The sequence below is a fragment of the Ovis aries genome, chromosome 12 (genome assembly GCF_016772045.2).
Source record: "Ovis aries strain OAR_USU_Benz2616 breed Rambouillet chromosome 12, ARS-UI_Ramb_v3.0, whole genome shotgun sequence".
NCBI lineage: Eukaryota > Metazoa > Chordata > Mammalia > Artiodactyla > Bovidae > Ovis > Ovis aries.
Window position 1 is genome coordinate 18,478,581 of NC_056065.1, and position 15,938 is coordinate 18,494,518.

The following is a 15,938-nucleotide window of genomic DNA, read 5'->3' on the forward strand; positions in this document are numbered from 1 at the left end:
TTGCTCAGTCCTCTGGCTTCCCTGATAGCTCAGTTGATAAAGAAAAAGAAAGAAAGAAGGTGAAGTTGCTCAGTCATGTCCAACTCTTCGCAACCCCATGGACAACAGCCTACCAGGCCCCTCCGTCCATGGAATTTTCCAGGCAACAGTACTAGAGTGGGTTGCCATTTCCTTCTCCAGGGCATCTTCCCAATGCAGGGTTGGAACCCGGGTCTCCCGCATTGCAGGCAGATGCTTTACTGTCTCAGCCACCAGCACAGTTTGTGAAGAATCTGCCTGCAATGAAGGAGGCCCAGGTTAGTTTTCTGGGTCAAGAAGATCAACTAGAGAAGGGATAGGCTACTCACTCCAGTATTCTTGGACTTCCCTTGTGGCTCAGCTGGTAAAGAATCCGCCTGCAATGTGGAAGACCTGGGTTTGATCCCTGGGTTGGGAAGATTCCCTGGAGAAGGGAAAGACTACCCAATCAAGTGGTTATCATCATTCTGCCAGTTTAACAGATGAACAAACCGAAGTTCAGAGAGGTCTGTGGATTCACTTCTAGACATTCAGTCTATGAATAAAAAAAAGGGAATCAAATTGAAGTTGGTAGGATTCCAAAGTCTATGCTTTTACAGTGTGCTTAAGTGTTAATTCCAAGTAGATTTCAATCTTTTTCTCTCAAGGATGTTTTAGATTATGCAGGGGTCAAGATGAGGAGGGAAAAACTAAAATAAACTCTAAAAAACCACTCACAACCAATTTGCATTTTTTAGCATTTGCTTTTCTAATATCACATCTTTGGAAAAGGAATACATTCCTCCAGCCTAGTATTTTTATGAAGTTTGTAGATTATAATTTTCATCAATTTTAATGACAGATTATTTACTGTCAGAGAAAGCGGGATTAAGTTCACAAACTAAGGTTGCTCCAGATTCCTTTCACTGTTACAATAAAGCAGTTCAGAAAAAGATAAATAGAATAAAATTGTTTCTTTTGGAAAAAATATAAAACTTTCATAAAAAAATCTGTTTCCAGCCCGTCAGTATGGAATTTGTCACTAATCATTTTAAACTATGCCCTTTTATGCTTCTTCTGTCTCTTTTAGCTTTCTGAGTAGTTCTTTGATGTAACAAAGACAGTTTCAGACAAGATTTCAGTTCATCTGGAAAAAAAGGTTTAAGTCTGGAGGCAAAATGCAGTGTATTTAAAATTTATATACTCTATAATGCCTTTGTTCTGAACTTGAAGATCCTGCAAAACTTCTAAGCTTCTTTGCCTTCCTCTAAGCTCATTTGTTCTTCCTTGGCTTATTATCATGCAACTGTGATTTTAACTGGTGGTTCCATCGTTTAACTACATGCAGAGTCATGGCTGACCCTTCCTGATCAATTGCCAATCCATACAGGTTTGACTGATAAAAGAGCCAATTAGATTTAAGCAAATTAAGGGACATCACCAATGTCAACCACTTATTAAACTGAATGCTGAATTCCATGCATACAAAACACTAATGCACTGAGCCCCATTAAGAGTTGAAATCCTAACCCCATTAGTAACTCCAGACCTTGAAGGGGTAAAGGTCAGAAGAAAGTTTCATATTTATGGATTAACATTTGGAGTCTGTTTTTATTTTTTTTAAATTCTTTTCCTAGAACTCTTGAACCTACATTGTAATGCTATTCAAGAGCTTGGATTAAAGATATTTCTCATTTCTAGGAGTATCTTAGTGATAAATATGAGCATTATGTTATTACAAACAGTTTAAAAATATAGTAATTGTAGAAATGCAAAAGTCTGAGTACACACAAGTAGGTAAGGGTATGCTACATAGTTGAAGAAAAAGGCAAAACACCAAACTCTTCAGTTGACCAAGTAATATTTGAAGTGAATTTTTAAACAAAAAGTGTATGCTGTTTGGGATTTGCCACTGTCCATCTATGTGCTGAGTTATTAGTCTCATGATCTCATTTGTGTTAATTTCCATCTTCAAAATGACTTGTGTTTGTCATATTGTTTAATCGTATTTTTATTTTCTGTGGTCAAATTGAGAGTTTTTTGTTTTTTAAATAAGACTAATTTTATTAAACGGCACAATTAATGAAACAAGGAAGATCTGATAGGACTAACAAGGGCTCAAAGTTAGATACTGTTGGACATTTTCCCCCAGACCTGTTGAGGTATAATCGGCAGACATAAAACTGCACATTAATCATATTTCTTATCAGACAAAATAGAAAGATGTTTCATAACCAATACCTAAGAGATGACGTACCAGGGTAAATTCTTTATGCTCTGGTCCCTTACCTCTCCCAAGTTCCTATGTAAACCAGTGTCTGTTACTGTCTGTTTACCTAAGTAAACAATAGGGAAGGACCCGGAGTCATGAGTTAGTACAATTTGAGACGATTTCTCACTTCTAATACTCCTGCTCTCCTTACAGTTTGGGCCCCCAATTGCATCTGCCTGGCCGCAGCATCTCTGCACTGGACAAGCATACACAGAGGAGGTCACCTTTTCCACAGCTGGCTACAATAAAGGATTGTCCAGGTAGAAGAGGAAGTCTGGGCGGGCCTGAGCAATGATAAGCTTACAACTTAAAACTGGTAATTAAGCTATCCTGACTGACTTATTTATTTATTCATTCACCCACCAATTATTCATTATGCACCTACCAAGTGTCAGGTTTGGTCTAAGCATTAAAGATAAAAATGTGAGTAAGAAACAGTCCCTGCTGTGTAGGCTGTTATCACCAGCGATTGTGACAGATGAGACAAGCAGTTTCAGTATTATGCGATTGAACTCGAGGACACAGAAGGGCCCTATCTCAGCCTCGATTGGTAAAAGATGACTTCCTGATGGACTGACTTCCGGGTTGAAACCCTAAAAATGAGTAGGACTTAGCCAAATCGAGGCGGTAAAGGAGGTTTTCAGAGCCACATTTGATAAAGAAAAAAAAAAAATAGCATTTCTGCTTTGCCCAAACTTTCTATTCTTGTTTTTCAACTACGCTGGGAAGAAAACAGCTAAGGGTGCTATGGCCACAGATCTTACATAATTCAGCATTGAAAGATAGTAGGAATTCAACATCACCATAAAAGAGATTAATGTGAAAATCAAGGGAATGGCAATAATGAAAATAATCCAAATATAATGGAAAAGTAAATAGCATATAGAATCTTCTGTGCCTATAAGTTGGTTCGTTTCTATATATCGGTTCATTTATTATTCATTTCGGTATGAAACACAGTTCACTGGACAAAGGCATGGAAGATTTCTTTAATAACTCTCAGTACTAATTTAATTCTACTTAAACACACATATTCTAGTGAATGCCACATGCTTTTCAGCATGATTTTTATGTGTAAATCAGGATAATATGTTTTCAGATCATTAAGTAAAAGGAAGCATGAACTAAAACCTATTTAATCAATGAGGTATCACCTTTAAACTGCCACAAGGTCATAAAAAAGATAATTTCAAAGCTATAAGTTTCCTAATTGTAATCAACAACAATCTAATGATAAAGAGAAGTATGTGCTAATGGCTCTAATAAACTTGAGGAAATCACTGTCTGTCTCTGAAGACACTTTGCTTCCTCTTTTGGTGAAGGGCCACCTCCCCAATTCTGGATTTCCGAGTACATGAAGTGAATGATTGTATGCTGGCTTCCAGAGCATTATGATAATGACATGGATATGCATCCACTGAGTGGAAATGAAGATAAGATTCAGCAGTTGACTTCAGTCCAACTGTACCACCATAAAGCAATATTTAATTTCCTTCTGTTTGTATAATATTAACTCTTCTACTAACCCATTGACAGATACAGTCACACAGTGTATATATTGAGTTAACAATGGCAGCTTGCTGTTTAACTGAATCACACATATATTATAAACCATTAGATTATACATTCCTAAACATATGAACAATGAATTAAATTTACCCCTGGGCTTCCCAGGTGGCACTAGTGGTAAGAACCCTCCTGCCAATGCAGGAGACATAAAAGACGCAAGTTTGATCCCTGGGATGGGAAGATCCCCTGGAGGAGTGCATGGCAACCCACTCCAGGATTCTTGCCTGGAGAATCCCATGGACAGAGAAGCCCAGTGGCTCACACACCAAAGGGTCTCAAAGACTTGGGCACAACTGAAGCAACTTGGCACACATGCACTTTTATGAATGCAATGTAAATTTCTGTAAATTACAAGCTATTTAAATAAGTGTAAAAGCCAGAAAATGAATATGCAACTCAAATATTTCACATATTCTGTTAAGATGTTACTATACCACTGAAAAATCTCCATTAAAGCACTAATCGCTCTTTAATATCTATAAATATGAATAAAAGGTATTATATACTAGGGTATAGAGTCATCACAATTTTTAAATCCCTTCTAACACATTGGGTTAGAGGGAAAAATGAAGATAGGAATACCCAAGGTTTGTTTTGTTTTGATCTCAGTTCTTAAACAGGCACCTACCTAAATTCAATTCTCTCTTCATAAAATTATCTGTTCATAAAATATGCAACTGAGTTGATCTGCCCCAAAGGTCTCTTTCCAGCATTCTTTTCTTAAACAATGTGGCTTCTGCTATTTAGAGATTCAAGTGTTTTGGTAAATATCTACTCATTAATTCTTATAAAGTCATAAAAGGCACATAATAGTAATTTTTATGACATAGAAGGTAATGAATTTTTCCTTGGCAGAAAAGTTCCATACAAACTGTAGATTAACTCTCACTTTCCCTTGATGAGACCTTGGCTGCTCTTACACTCTTCACAACTGCAGAGGGATCTATCCAGACTTGCAGGTCATTCTTAAGGAGAAAAGGACATCATCCTTTAGTACAGGACACACTGGTTCCTGAAGCTGGGCTATGAGCAGACACTGGGTGTCCTAGGGTCCTTTTCCTTTGGTATTAAAAAAATACATGTTTCTAAACACTCAACCAAGAATCATGCTTATTTCTGAAGTGTACTTTCTGTTCAAGAAATGTACATAACAATCTAAGGCAGAGTTTTATTCTTAGTAATTAGTTCCTATAAACAATTAAAACAAGGGTAGAGTTGAATCTAGATCATAATAGTTCTGAATAAGTGAAGTCAATCTTTATCAGAGAAATAGTTAGAAATGGCCAGACTGAGTCACATTTCTCCTGTGAAAATGATACTGAACTCTAACCATTAGGACATGGAATTTAAGGCTGCTTTTCCAGTGGTGCGAATAGAGTTTTCCTATTTTATTGCCCTCCTCTGTTTTTTTTCTTTTTTGGTCAAATGAAAGCTTTATATATACATCTAAACTTGTTTTCCAAAAAAAAAAAAACAGGAATGAAAACCACTTGTATGAGAAAAACACAGTACAAATTTAAAATATAATTTTTGAATCTAATTGAAGTCTCAGACAAAAAAGAATTTCCCTATCACTATGCATAAAGCAAGAGACACATATGTGAGTACATACACATACATACAGACACGTGTGTATGCAGACACACAGTGCTAGATGAAAGGGATCTCAATAAAATAATACTAATATAAGGGTCTCAATAAAAGTAAGAACAAGAATCACCAGAAATACAACTGAGACTCTAAGTTCTGGAAAAATTAATTCTAACAATAAACAGGCATTCAATGGAGACAGTTGTAGAGCATTTGTATACATTCAGATACCAACGTTGCTCACAGGCTTACTTACCCCCTGGAGGCATTGAAATCATTACAGGATCACTCATCAAGCTGCCTTGGCTATTGGAAGCATTCACTTGTACTGTGTAGTTCGTAAAAGGAACCAATCCGTTGATGAGCACCCAAAGGCTGGTCTCTTCACCACTGTGCATGATTCGTGTGCCATTCAGAAGAGTGTAGTTATCACCTACTGATTATAAAAAGAAAAGTATTTAAATTAGTGTATAATTAAGGATTCTTTCCTTCTATTATTTGAGTATTTTCTTGGGTTCTAAATATAGAGTGTTAAGTAGAGCTCTCTGTATCAGTACCCAGAGGGGCATTTCATGTGCTGCTATCAACATACATAAATTTATTATTTTCTGAACAAAGTGTTACCTGAATTAATATGTTTATTAACTTCCAATTTATCCAGTGTAGAGATTTGAATAACTTGACTGACATTTTTAAGACCGTATAAAGCCTAATCACAAATATCATGGTTATAAGTATAAATACTGTACAGATATATAAATTGATCAGTTAATGGATTATTTACAATTGTTTCAGGTGTTTTCTTTTAAGTTATTGAATTTTCTTTAATGTAAAGACTGGAAGGAAATCACACTCTGTTTCCCTAAATGGAATGGTTCTGGATATAAATAGTATACTCATATATGTGTTATATGTCTCATTTAGTACCAGTACCAATTGGTTTATTTTCTGTTCATTTTGCATGTAAGGTTAGTTGACTACTTTCTATCTAATACCTCTTCAAAACAAAATTGGTGACAATATTCTGAAAAGTAACTAGGGATAGGAAGTAATATGTGTCCACTTTGATCAGAATATCTTTTTTTTTTTTTTAACCTCTGTGGGAAAATGCAGAGGCTGCCTCTCTGTATATAAGAATCACCGTGAAAGTACATCACTGGGTCCCACCGCTACCCTCCTTCCAAAACTTCAGGGAAATCAAATCTCTAGATTGCTAAGTTGCTTCAGTTGTGTCCAACTCTGTGCGACCCCATAGATGGCAACCCACCAGGCTTCCCCATCCTTGGAATTCTCCAGGCAAGAAGAACACTGGAGTGGGCTGCCATTTCCTGCTCCAATGCATGAAAGTGGAAAGTGAAAGTGAAGTCGCTCAGTCCTGTCTGACTCTTCGCGACCCCATGGGCTGCAGCCTACCAGGCTCCTCCGTCCATGGGATTTTCCAGGCAAGAGTACTGGAGTGGGGTGCCATGGCCTTCTCCAAATCTCAAGATTAGAATACAGGAAAATACTTTTGTCTGATAACAGGGTTTTATCTCTATCTTCTCTGCAACAGGGTTACATTCAAGGTTAAGAAGAGTTAGAAATTAGACTTAAAAAATAAGGCGACAACTGAACAGCATATTATAACATTTATTTCACTTGCTATGTTAGATGCTTTCATGAAAAGTTTCCATGAGAAAATTTTTTAAGATATCACCTAATTTAATAAACTTTAGTTATATTTACTCTTAAAAGATTGAAAAAACAATAGTTAGAAATAGTAAAATTTACTTCAAATAGCCACCCTCCTTTGCCAGAACACTTTTTACCTTTAATTTTTCCCATATACATTCTACAAATATAAGCAAACAAATAAAAGAACACTGATGCTGGCTTCAAGGTGAAAGCATATTTGCAAGCTCTCTGGATACTGATATAATCTTTACTGTTTAAATGTTTTAAAAAGTAAAGATGGTGACATATGAAAAGTGATCTTGTATTGTACAGCAGACAAAAGTTAACAGTTGCAATATTTACAAAAATATTATATTTTTACATAGTTTAGTATAATGCAAGAGAAGGAAATGGCATCCTGCTCCAGTATTCTTGTCTTGAGAATCCCATGGACAGAGTCTGGTGGGCTACAGTCCATGGGGTCGTGAAGAGTCAGACATAACTGAGCAACTTCCCTCACTCTCAGTATAGTGCAATGGAAAGTACATAAATTTGGTGATTAGAGAGTTTCTGCATTTGAACTTGTCCTTTTCATTCTTGATTAGTGTGCTCTTTGTAAGTTACTTAATTTTATTTATTTTTTTACCACCACACTGGGTAGCTGTGGGATCTTAGTTTTACAACTAAGGACTGAACTCGGGTCCACAACAGCAAAAAGCACTGAGTCTTAATATCTGGACTGCCGGGGAATTACCTGTAAGTTACTTAATATTTCCGAACCTCATTTTTCTTCTGTGAACTGGGAATAATAACGTTCCTTTGTTTGCCATATTATCATGACCATTAAATGAGATGCTCAGCAGCAGCAGCTAGAAATGTTACTGTTTCTGTTGCAATAATTTCTATTCATTTTTAGTAAAACAAGATAGAGACATTGTCACAGTTTAAGAATGGTTTTAAGTTCCCAAAATGGAAACAGACAACAGATCTATGTACCTGAAGAAGTTATGAAACCTACAAAGTACCTGTTGATAATCTACTAATGCATTACAGCAGAAAGGATACATCTGTTGTTATATCCATGCAACAGATACATTTCTGAAAAATATTTAGAACTATCAAGTGATTGAGAATTACTAACCCTGTATTTTACTTTCTCTAGTACCTACCTACTACATTCTCCCCACCTCCACCCAATCATGTATTATTATTCAAAAATCTAAGGTTTTTCAATTAATAAAACAATGCTAATCTCATTTACTTCCACTGTGCCATTGTTTCATCAGGTTGAGTTTCAAACTCTAAAATTAATGAGATCAAATGATGAAAAGAACTCACATCTAGTTACGAGCCTTCTTATGAAATATGCGTAAGGAGGATCAAGACTTTAAAAATATGCCAAATTTTAAAAAGATACTTATAGTAACTTTGGGATGGAGAACATAGATGAAAATTTTATTGCTGTGAAGTCTACAGGTAGGTTAAGTGTTTTCCATGAGCATAAGAAATCCCTAGTTCATGCAAGAATTTATTACCCTGAACTTGAAATTGGCATATCCAAAGGAGTAGTTTGTTCCAAAGAAAATAAATGGTACTTATGGGCTAAAACAAGGGGCTAATAATTTCTAGTCCTTTTTGGTAAAACATGATAAAGACATAGTCCCAGTTTAAGGATGAGTTTAAGTTCCCAAAATGGGAATAGACAACACAGCTAGATAGGTGAACAAGTTATGAAACTTACGAAGTAGCTGTTGATAAGCTCCTAATGCACTGAAAAGACATTTCCAAATTAGGCTTCACTAGCTTTCATAGAATTTTGACAACTGGTCAACTTGATTATGGAGCTCCAACTGCATGCAGGGAGTAGACCTGAGTAGGTGCTGATAACTGTTTGCCTCGAATGAGTAAGAGACAGTTCTTGCACTCAAGAAACTTGTTTTAGATTAACATGAATCCCTTCTAATCATGATCTAAGAAAAATTTCATTGTTCACATCTAAAGATCTTCTCAAGTTCCCATAATGTCCTGTTCCTTAAAAACATATTCAGTAATAGCTGAAACAATTGCTGCTAACGTCACATGCCCAGATCTAAAATTTCAAAAAGGTCAGCTTATCCTAGGAAACCCAGGAAAATGCTCTATTTCCTTGAAAGTGGTATAAGATGTCAAATTGCAAGACAACAATGAAAATTATAAAAATTAGCCAAGAGAATACAGTTTTACACATTTCAAGCCTGGTGTAACTGTAAGCTCAATGAGTTAACATCTATGATGATAATACTGGTAAGGGTTTTTTTTTTTTTTTTTCCCCTTGTATTTTGTTTGTTTGCCTTTGAAGCAAATTTCTAGTTGTAAAATGAAAAATATTGCCAGCTTTGAAAATGGCATGGCAGGGGGAAATATATTAAGTACCACTTTATTCTAAGTTTCCCGGATAACATTAATACATGGTAATTATACAATTAGTTGTAACATTAAGTCCCAGTTATAGAACAATGATTACTCAGTAATTATAAGAAGTATATAATTACTCAATAATTATGAGAAGTATGCAATTACATAACCATTTCGTTCAGCTCAAAAAAGAACTTGTACATCTCCAGGAATCATGCAGCTGAGTGAATTGAATGTTCTTTCACCTCCACTAACATAAAGCTCAATTCAGAGACTTGGAGCAAACAACGGAATTTCAACCCTCACTGAAGCTCAAAAATCTCCAGATTCAAAACCAATACAGGACCCAGAGATTTCAGCTCTTCTCCACCTTATTCTCCCTGCTCTCTCTTTCTTCCAATAAACTTTGCCAATTTGGGTTCTTAGCTTTTAAGGGAAAAATCTTAAAAATGTAGGTCCTCTGATCCTTTTAAAGGGGTTATGCTTTATCACTTTTCACTGCATGAACTTTGTTTTCAGTGGGCTGGAAAATACAGCCCCATTGGTTCAGCCTCAAGAATCAAGCTAGAAAATGCTACAGTGATAAGCTTTTCCTATCACAGGTGACCACTCCTGTCTGGTCGGCCTCAGCGCTGACCTGATTTGTGAGTATAAATGGATGGTGCTGGTCGGGTTAAGATTCATTGTTCTGGAACCACAACTCCCAAGACTCCTCCTCCAAGCACTGTGAGCTTGGAGTCCCCTTCATCTACCTTCTCTAGCTCTGGTCTGTGCCATTGAGCTTTAACTGGTTGTTCAGTCATGAAGTCATGTCTGACTCTTTGTGACCACGTGGACTGCAGCTTTAACTGGGGATTGCACTACACTGTCTATACCTGTGTTCCAGAGCTCACTCATGTCAAAATAGCCTGGGAGTACTTCGCACACCTAAGTTCTAACCCAGACCTACTAAAGGAGAACACCAGAGCGTATGGGGAATCACATGGTGATCCTTCTTCAGCATGCGTAATTACTGGTTTTAGGATTATTTAACCCATGTTCAAGGTGGTCTTAATGTAATGACCCAAATTCATTTCCTTTGCTTGAAGAAATTATCAGGCCTCATTTGGCATCCTTATGAACGATGCATTTAGATTCTAGCTTTGGGTTGCAAAATGTTGATTAGTTAAACCATGCATCTTTAGAAAGTGTAAAGTTAACTTGCAAACCAGACTGCCTTTACAGACTACAAAATCTAGTACAGTCATGGTATAAGAAAGTTTATATGAATAAAAACAATTTTTTAAATGAATAAAAAATTTTAAAAAGGAAAAAGAAAAGCTATAGCATGCAAGCAGCAACCATAAGAGAATTGGCTATACTAATATCAGATAAAACAGACTGTTAGACAAAAAGCATTATGAGCAATAAAGAGACATTTAAAAATGATAACAGGTTATTCTATCAGGAATACATAATTATGGACATACATGCACCTATATGAGCTTTCCAGGTGGATCTAGTGGTAAAGAACCCGCCTGCCAGTGCAGGAAATAGAAGAGACGAGGGTTCAGTCCCTGGGTCAGCAAGATCGCCTAGAGGAGGGCACAGCAACCCACTCCAATATCCTTGACTGGAGAATCCACAGACAGGTGAGCCTGGAGGACTATCATTCATGGGGTTGTGAAGAGTTGGACACAATGCATCTATATATTCCTGGTTTTAATCATAATAAAATTCTGCCTGTTTGCTTGATTTTATAATAAATGAAACCATGAAGTATGTAAAAGTATGTATATCACACACCTGAGAACAATAACTTAAGAATTTCTGAATGAAGGTTCTCACTCTTTCTTTCCCCACTGAGGATGCAGAAAAAAGGAAAGATTATTTGCACACCGGCCTGTATCATTCAGTCACAAGCAAAAAACATATTTGGTATAGATCACACAACATTCTAAAATAAAATCCTAGATGTTGTTTCAGACTATTCTACATTCTCAGGGATTTCCCAAAAGGTTAATTCTTTCAGTCCTACTTTTCTATTTTACTTTGAAGGAAAAAGTGTTAAATGAAGAAGCAATCAAAATAAATCTCACGTGTGCCACAGGTTTCACATGACAGGAACTTTTCCTTCAGCTTCGAATATGAAGACCAACTAAAATGTTAACAACCTGGATGCCCATTTCTAAAGCTAAAATCTTATTTTCATGTTCTTATTTGCTGAATCGTAGGATATTTTTCTGTACAATTAGTTTTTAAGCAAAAACCAGTGTAAACAGATATTCTCACAGGTATGAGTCACAGCTGAGTAATTGATGACTGTTCTGGGAGTATCATCTCATGGGGCTCTCTAGATTGAAATAACATAAATGGGTATCCTTTCCCATTCTTGTTATAATCATTGTCACAAGAATTTTAATGCACCATATATTCCATAATTTTTTTCCTCTGTGCTGTACTGCTCTGACCTTTTCAATATTCTATAATTTGACTGGCTGGCTATTTCCGTTCTCTCCTTTTTACAGCCTTATTAACTTGTGGGAAAGGGGTGAAATGAACAGCCAATCAGAATACATAATATTGCAAAGGTCAGTGTAGTCTTGTAAGTATCATCACACACAGAAGACTGTATGCCAGGCATTAACATCCTGATATCTTATTCATGTGACAAAGACTGTAACAAGAACAGAAAATGGCACAACATGAATCCATTCTCGTGACAAAGATCATAATGAGGAATGACAGCGAACAAACCAAACTGATTCTTGTTACCTTGTGAGGATTTTACATGTCAGACCTGGTCCTGTTTAAGTTAGCCTTTTTCTGAATCCAATTACATCTTATGGTAGAAAAGATATTGACCAATTTTCCCACTTCTGGCTGGAAAAAGAAAATGCAATATTTTTTCCTGTATTGGGGGGGGGGTCTCAATTTTAGTGTTGTTCAGCCTCACCTCACCATCACAGAATTCTGCCAGTCCCCAGGTAAAAGACCCTGAATGGCATATTGCAAATTAGGGCCATGTGGCCAGTATGCCCTTAAATGGGAGCTAAGAATTCTAGGTCACGCTAGATAGCACATATTAATATTTAAGTCACTTTTATTTCTTCTTTGTAAAGATATTTCAAATTATTCTACCCAAGATGCAAATGCATGCTCCAAGCATCATCATTTTAATAGATCTTACATTGATATAAATCTGAAAGAATTCAAGTTAATATATAGGTAAAAGGACCTATTCCTGACTTTAAGTTTTTGCCAATATACAAAACTTTTATAGATCTTTACTTACACAGCCTTCTTCTCCACAGAACATTTTGAAAGAGAAAAAAGTAAGTAGCTTGTGAAGCACTTAGGCTCTGAGAAAGACAGTGCTCTGTTAATGCATCATACTTTTACCATTATTATAATTACTCTAATGTGATGCTTAATTAGTTGTCCTCTAGTAAAAGCTGTACTTCTTTGATTTCTCTTTAAAGTGGTCATTCTGCTATTATAACAATTGTAGTTCAGGGAATAAGTACACAGAATATTTCATCAATTCACCAAAAGATGCTTCACAATAATTTGCCCCAAGTCTGTGCTCATACAAGAGCAATACAGTTCTATAGATAGTGAGGATAATTTTGTCTGCTGCTGCTTTGATTAATTTTTTTAATTTATGGGCAAGAGTAAGCTAATGTTACACAATTAATCTTCTAAATATTTTAAATACAATTGCTTTAAGTCACTAGCAATAGCTGCTGTTCTAAAGGTTTGAAAAGAATAACTGAAGAGTATGGATGGATTTAGTCCATTCTGAAGGAGATCAGCCCTGGGATTTCTTTGGAGGGAATGATGCTGAAGCTGAAACTCCAGTACTTTGGCCACCTCATGTGAAGAGTTGACTCATTGGAAAAGACTCTGATGCTGGGAGGGATTGGGGGCAGGAGCAGAAGGGGATGACAGAGGATGAGATGGCTGGATGGCATCACTGACTTGATGGACGTGAGTCTGAGTGAACTCCAGGAGTTGGTGATGGACAGGGAGGGCTGGCGTGCTGCGACTCATGGGGTAGCAAAGAGTCGGACACGACTGAGCGACTGAACTGAACTGAACTGATGGATGGATTGGAGGGCATTATACTAAGTGAAATAAGCCAGAGAGAGAAAGATAAATTCTGTATGATATCATGGATATGTGGAATGTACAAAATACAACAAACTGGTGAATACACCAAAAAAGAAATAGACTCACAGATACGGAGAACAAACAAGTAGTCATCAGTGGGGAGAGGGTGGGGCAACATAAGGGTGGGGGAGTAGAAGGTACAAACTATTGGGCATAAGACAGGCTCAAGGATGTGGGAATACATAGGGGGAAGGCAATATGGAGAATATAGTCAATATTTCATAATAACTGTAAGTGGAAAGCAGCCCTTAAGAATTTTATAAAAATAAAAAAATTTAAAAAGGGGTAAGCAAAGAGTAATCAATGAATCCTTGAGTGAAAGAAAGATGGGTTTACTATTTAAACTGCTTCTGAAAGACTTTTTTAACCTTTTTGAGTTATATGCCTTCCAGAGGCAATTTGCTAGACATGAAACAGCCCTTCCTACAAATCTTAATGAGAAAAACTAAATGGCTAAAAAAGGCTAAAATATTTTGCTCTAAGAAGCAAATGCAGTGTTAATATTGCCTTGCAATTTATTTTAAAGAAATAATTTTATTGCCTTATTCTAAACATAAGAAAATGAATTACAAAATGGCTTAACAGTGCCTATGTAAAAATTTGGTTTAAGAACCAAGCAGAGGTGGCCAGAGTCAGAAGCAAGAGAACTATAATGCGGTACCTTTAGTCCCAAAATAAGCTTTCAACATGTAAAGGGTCATAAGAAATACATTTGTTTGTAAAATAAAGAAAGTTTGATATATATACATTTTGCTCTCTTGAGCAACAACTTAATCGATTTTTGCTCCCTGATTTCAGGTTGAACTGATTTTCCCTCTTAGATCCTGCAGATGGTGACTTTCTAGCCTGGATAACTGTAGAAATGAAAAGAACCAGTTTGAGTCCTTTCAAAGACATTTTATCCACCTTAGTAGTTTTCTTATTGTTTACCTGGATCAGTTAATGTAGTTCAGCTATAAAATGAAAGTGTAAAAACAAGTAACATCTCTGGCATGGCAAATAGTTAATCACTTACTTAATGCTAAGAATGCATTTTATAGTCACCAATTGTATTTTTTTAAAGGAAGAATAAAGTTGTTTTTAAAACATTTCATCTTAAGGAAAAGACTGAGAAGTGTGAACAGCTTACTAACAATGTCATAGGTACATACTATAAGTCTTTATCTTTAAATCTTTGGTCATTGTTTGGGCTTTCATTGTCAGTATACAAATGAAGATTATTATCTGCTTTTAAAACATGTTCATAACTCATAGATGCCAATAAGAATATTCAGTTCTTTAGGGAGATGATCAGAAAGAAACGGGCTAAAAAGGAGACCTAGTGATCTCCAATCTATAATCAAATATCTAGATTGATTGCGTCACTTGCACTCGTATTGATTTCAATTCGAGTAGCTCACCCAAGGGAATAATAAAAATGTGGACTAAAACTGATTTATGAGAACAAAATAAATCCTTTTGTGAGTGGTAATGAATTGGTACTATTTAACCCTTTCAATCACAGAGTGAAAAAACTATTTATTGTTTAAGAATGCTGAGCTAGCCAAAAGAAGTCATATCAGAAATGCCAATATTGCCAAGTGCCATTACACTACATTGTAATGCTGGGGAAAAATAATGCTGCTCTAGACTTGATGGAAGGCATCATCGGACATACAACATACTTCTAGCATTCCTGGGCCAAGTTCAATGTGCCATCACCAATGATGGACTTGTAGATCCAAAGTATTATGGAATCATTCGATGAATGTTTATTGCACTTATTTACATGATTTATAAGACAGTTGAGAAACAAGAGTAACATGGTAGTACAGGTTGTTGCTCAGTCACTAAGTCGTGTATGGCTCTTTGCGACCCAATGGACTACATACAGCACACCAGGCTTCTCTGTCCTTCGCTATATCTGGAGTTTGTTCAAATTCATGTCCAAGGAGTCAGTGGCATTAACTAGCCATCTCATCCTCTATTGCCCTCTTTACCCCTTGCTTTCGATCTTTTCCAGCAATCAGGGTGTTTTCAAGTGAGTCGGCTCGTTGCATCAGGCCAAAGTATTAGAGCCTCAGCTTCAACATCAGTCCTTCCGTTGAATATTCAGGATTGATTTCCATTGACTTCTTTTAGGATTAACTGGTTTGATCTCCTTGCTGTCCAAGGGACTCTCAAGAGTTTTTTCCAGCACCACAATTTGAAAATATCAGTTCTTCAGCACTCAGCCTTCTTTATGGTCCAACTCTCATATCCGTACATGACTACTGGAAAAACCACAGCTTTGACTAAACGGAACTTTGTCAGCAAAGTAACGTCTCTGCTT

General features: G+C 36.4%; 1 protein-coding gene across 1 annotated transcript in view; it reads right to left on the minus strand.

Annotated features, from left to right (window-relative positions):
• The window catches only part of USH2A (usherin), a 983,289-nt gene that overhangs the window by 363,005 nt on the left and 604,346 nt on the right, over nt 1–15,938 (minus strand). Inside the window, exon 39 of the mRNA XM_060396021.1 lies at nt 5,685–5,864. Coding sequence (XP_060252004.1) covers nt 5,685–5,864 — 180 coding nt within the window. The remainder of the gene's footprint in view (nt 1–5,684; nt 5,865–15,938) is intronic.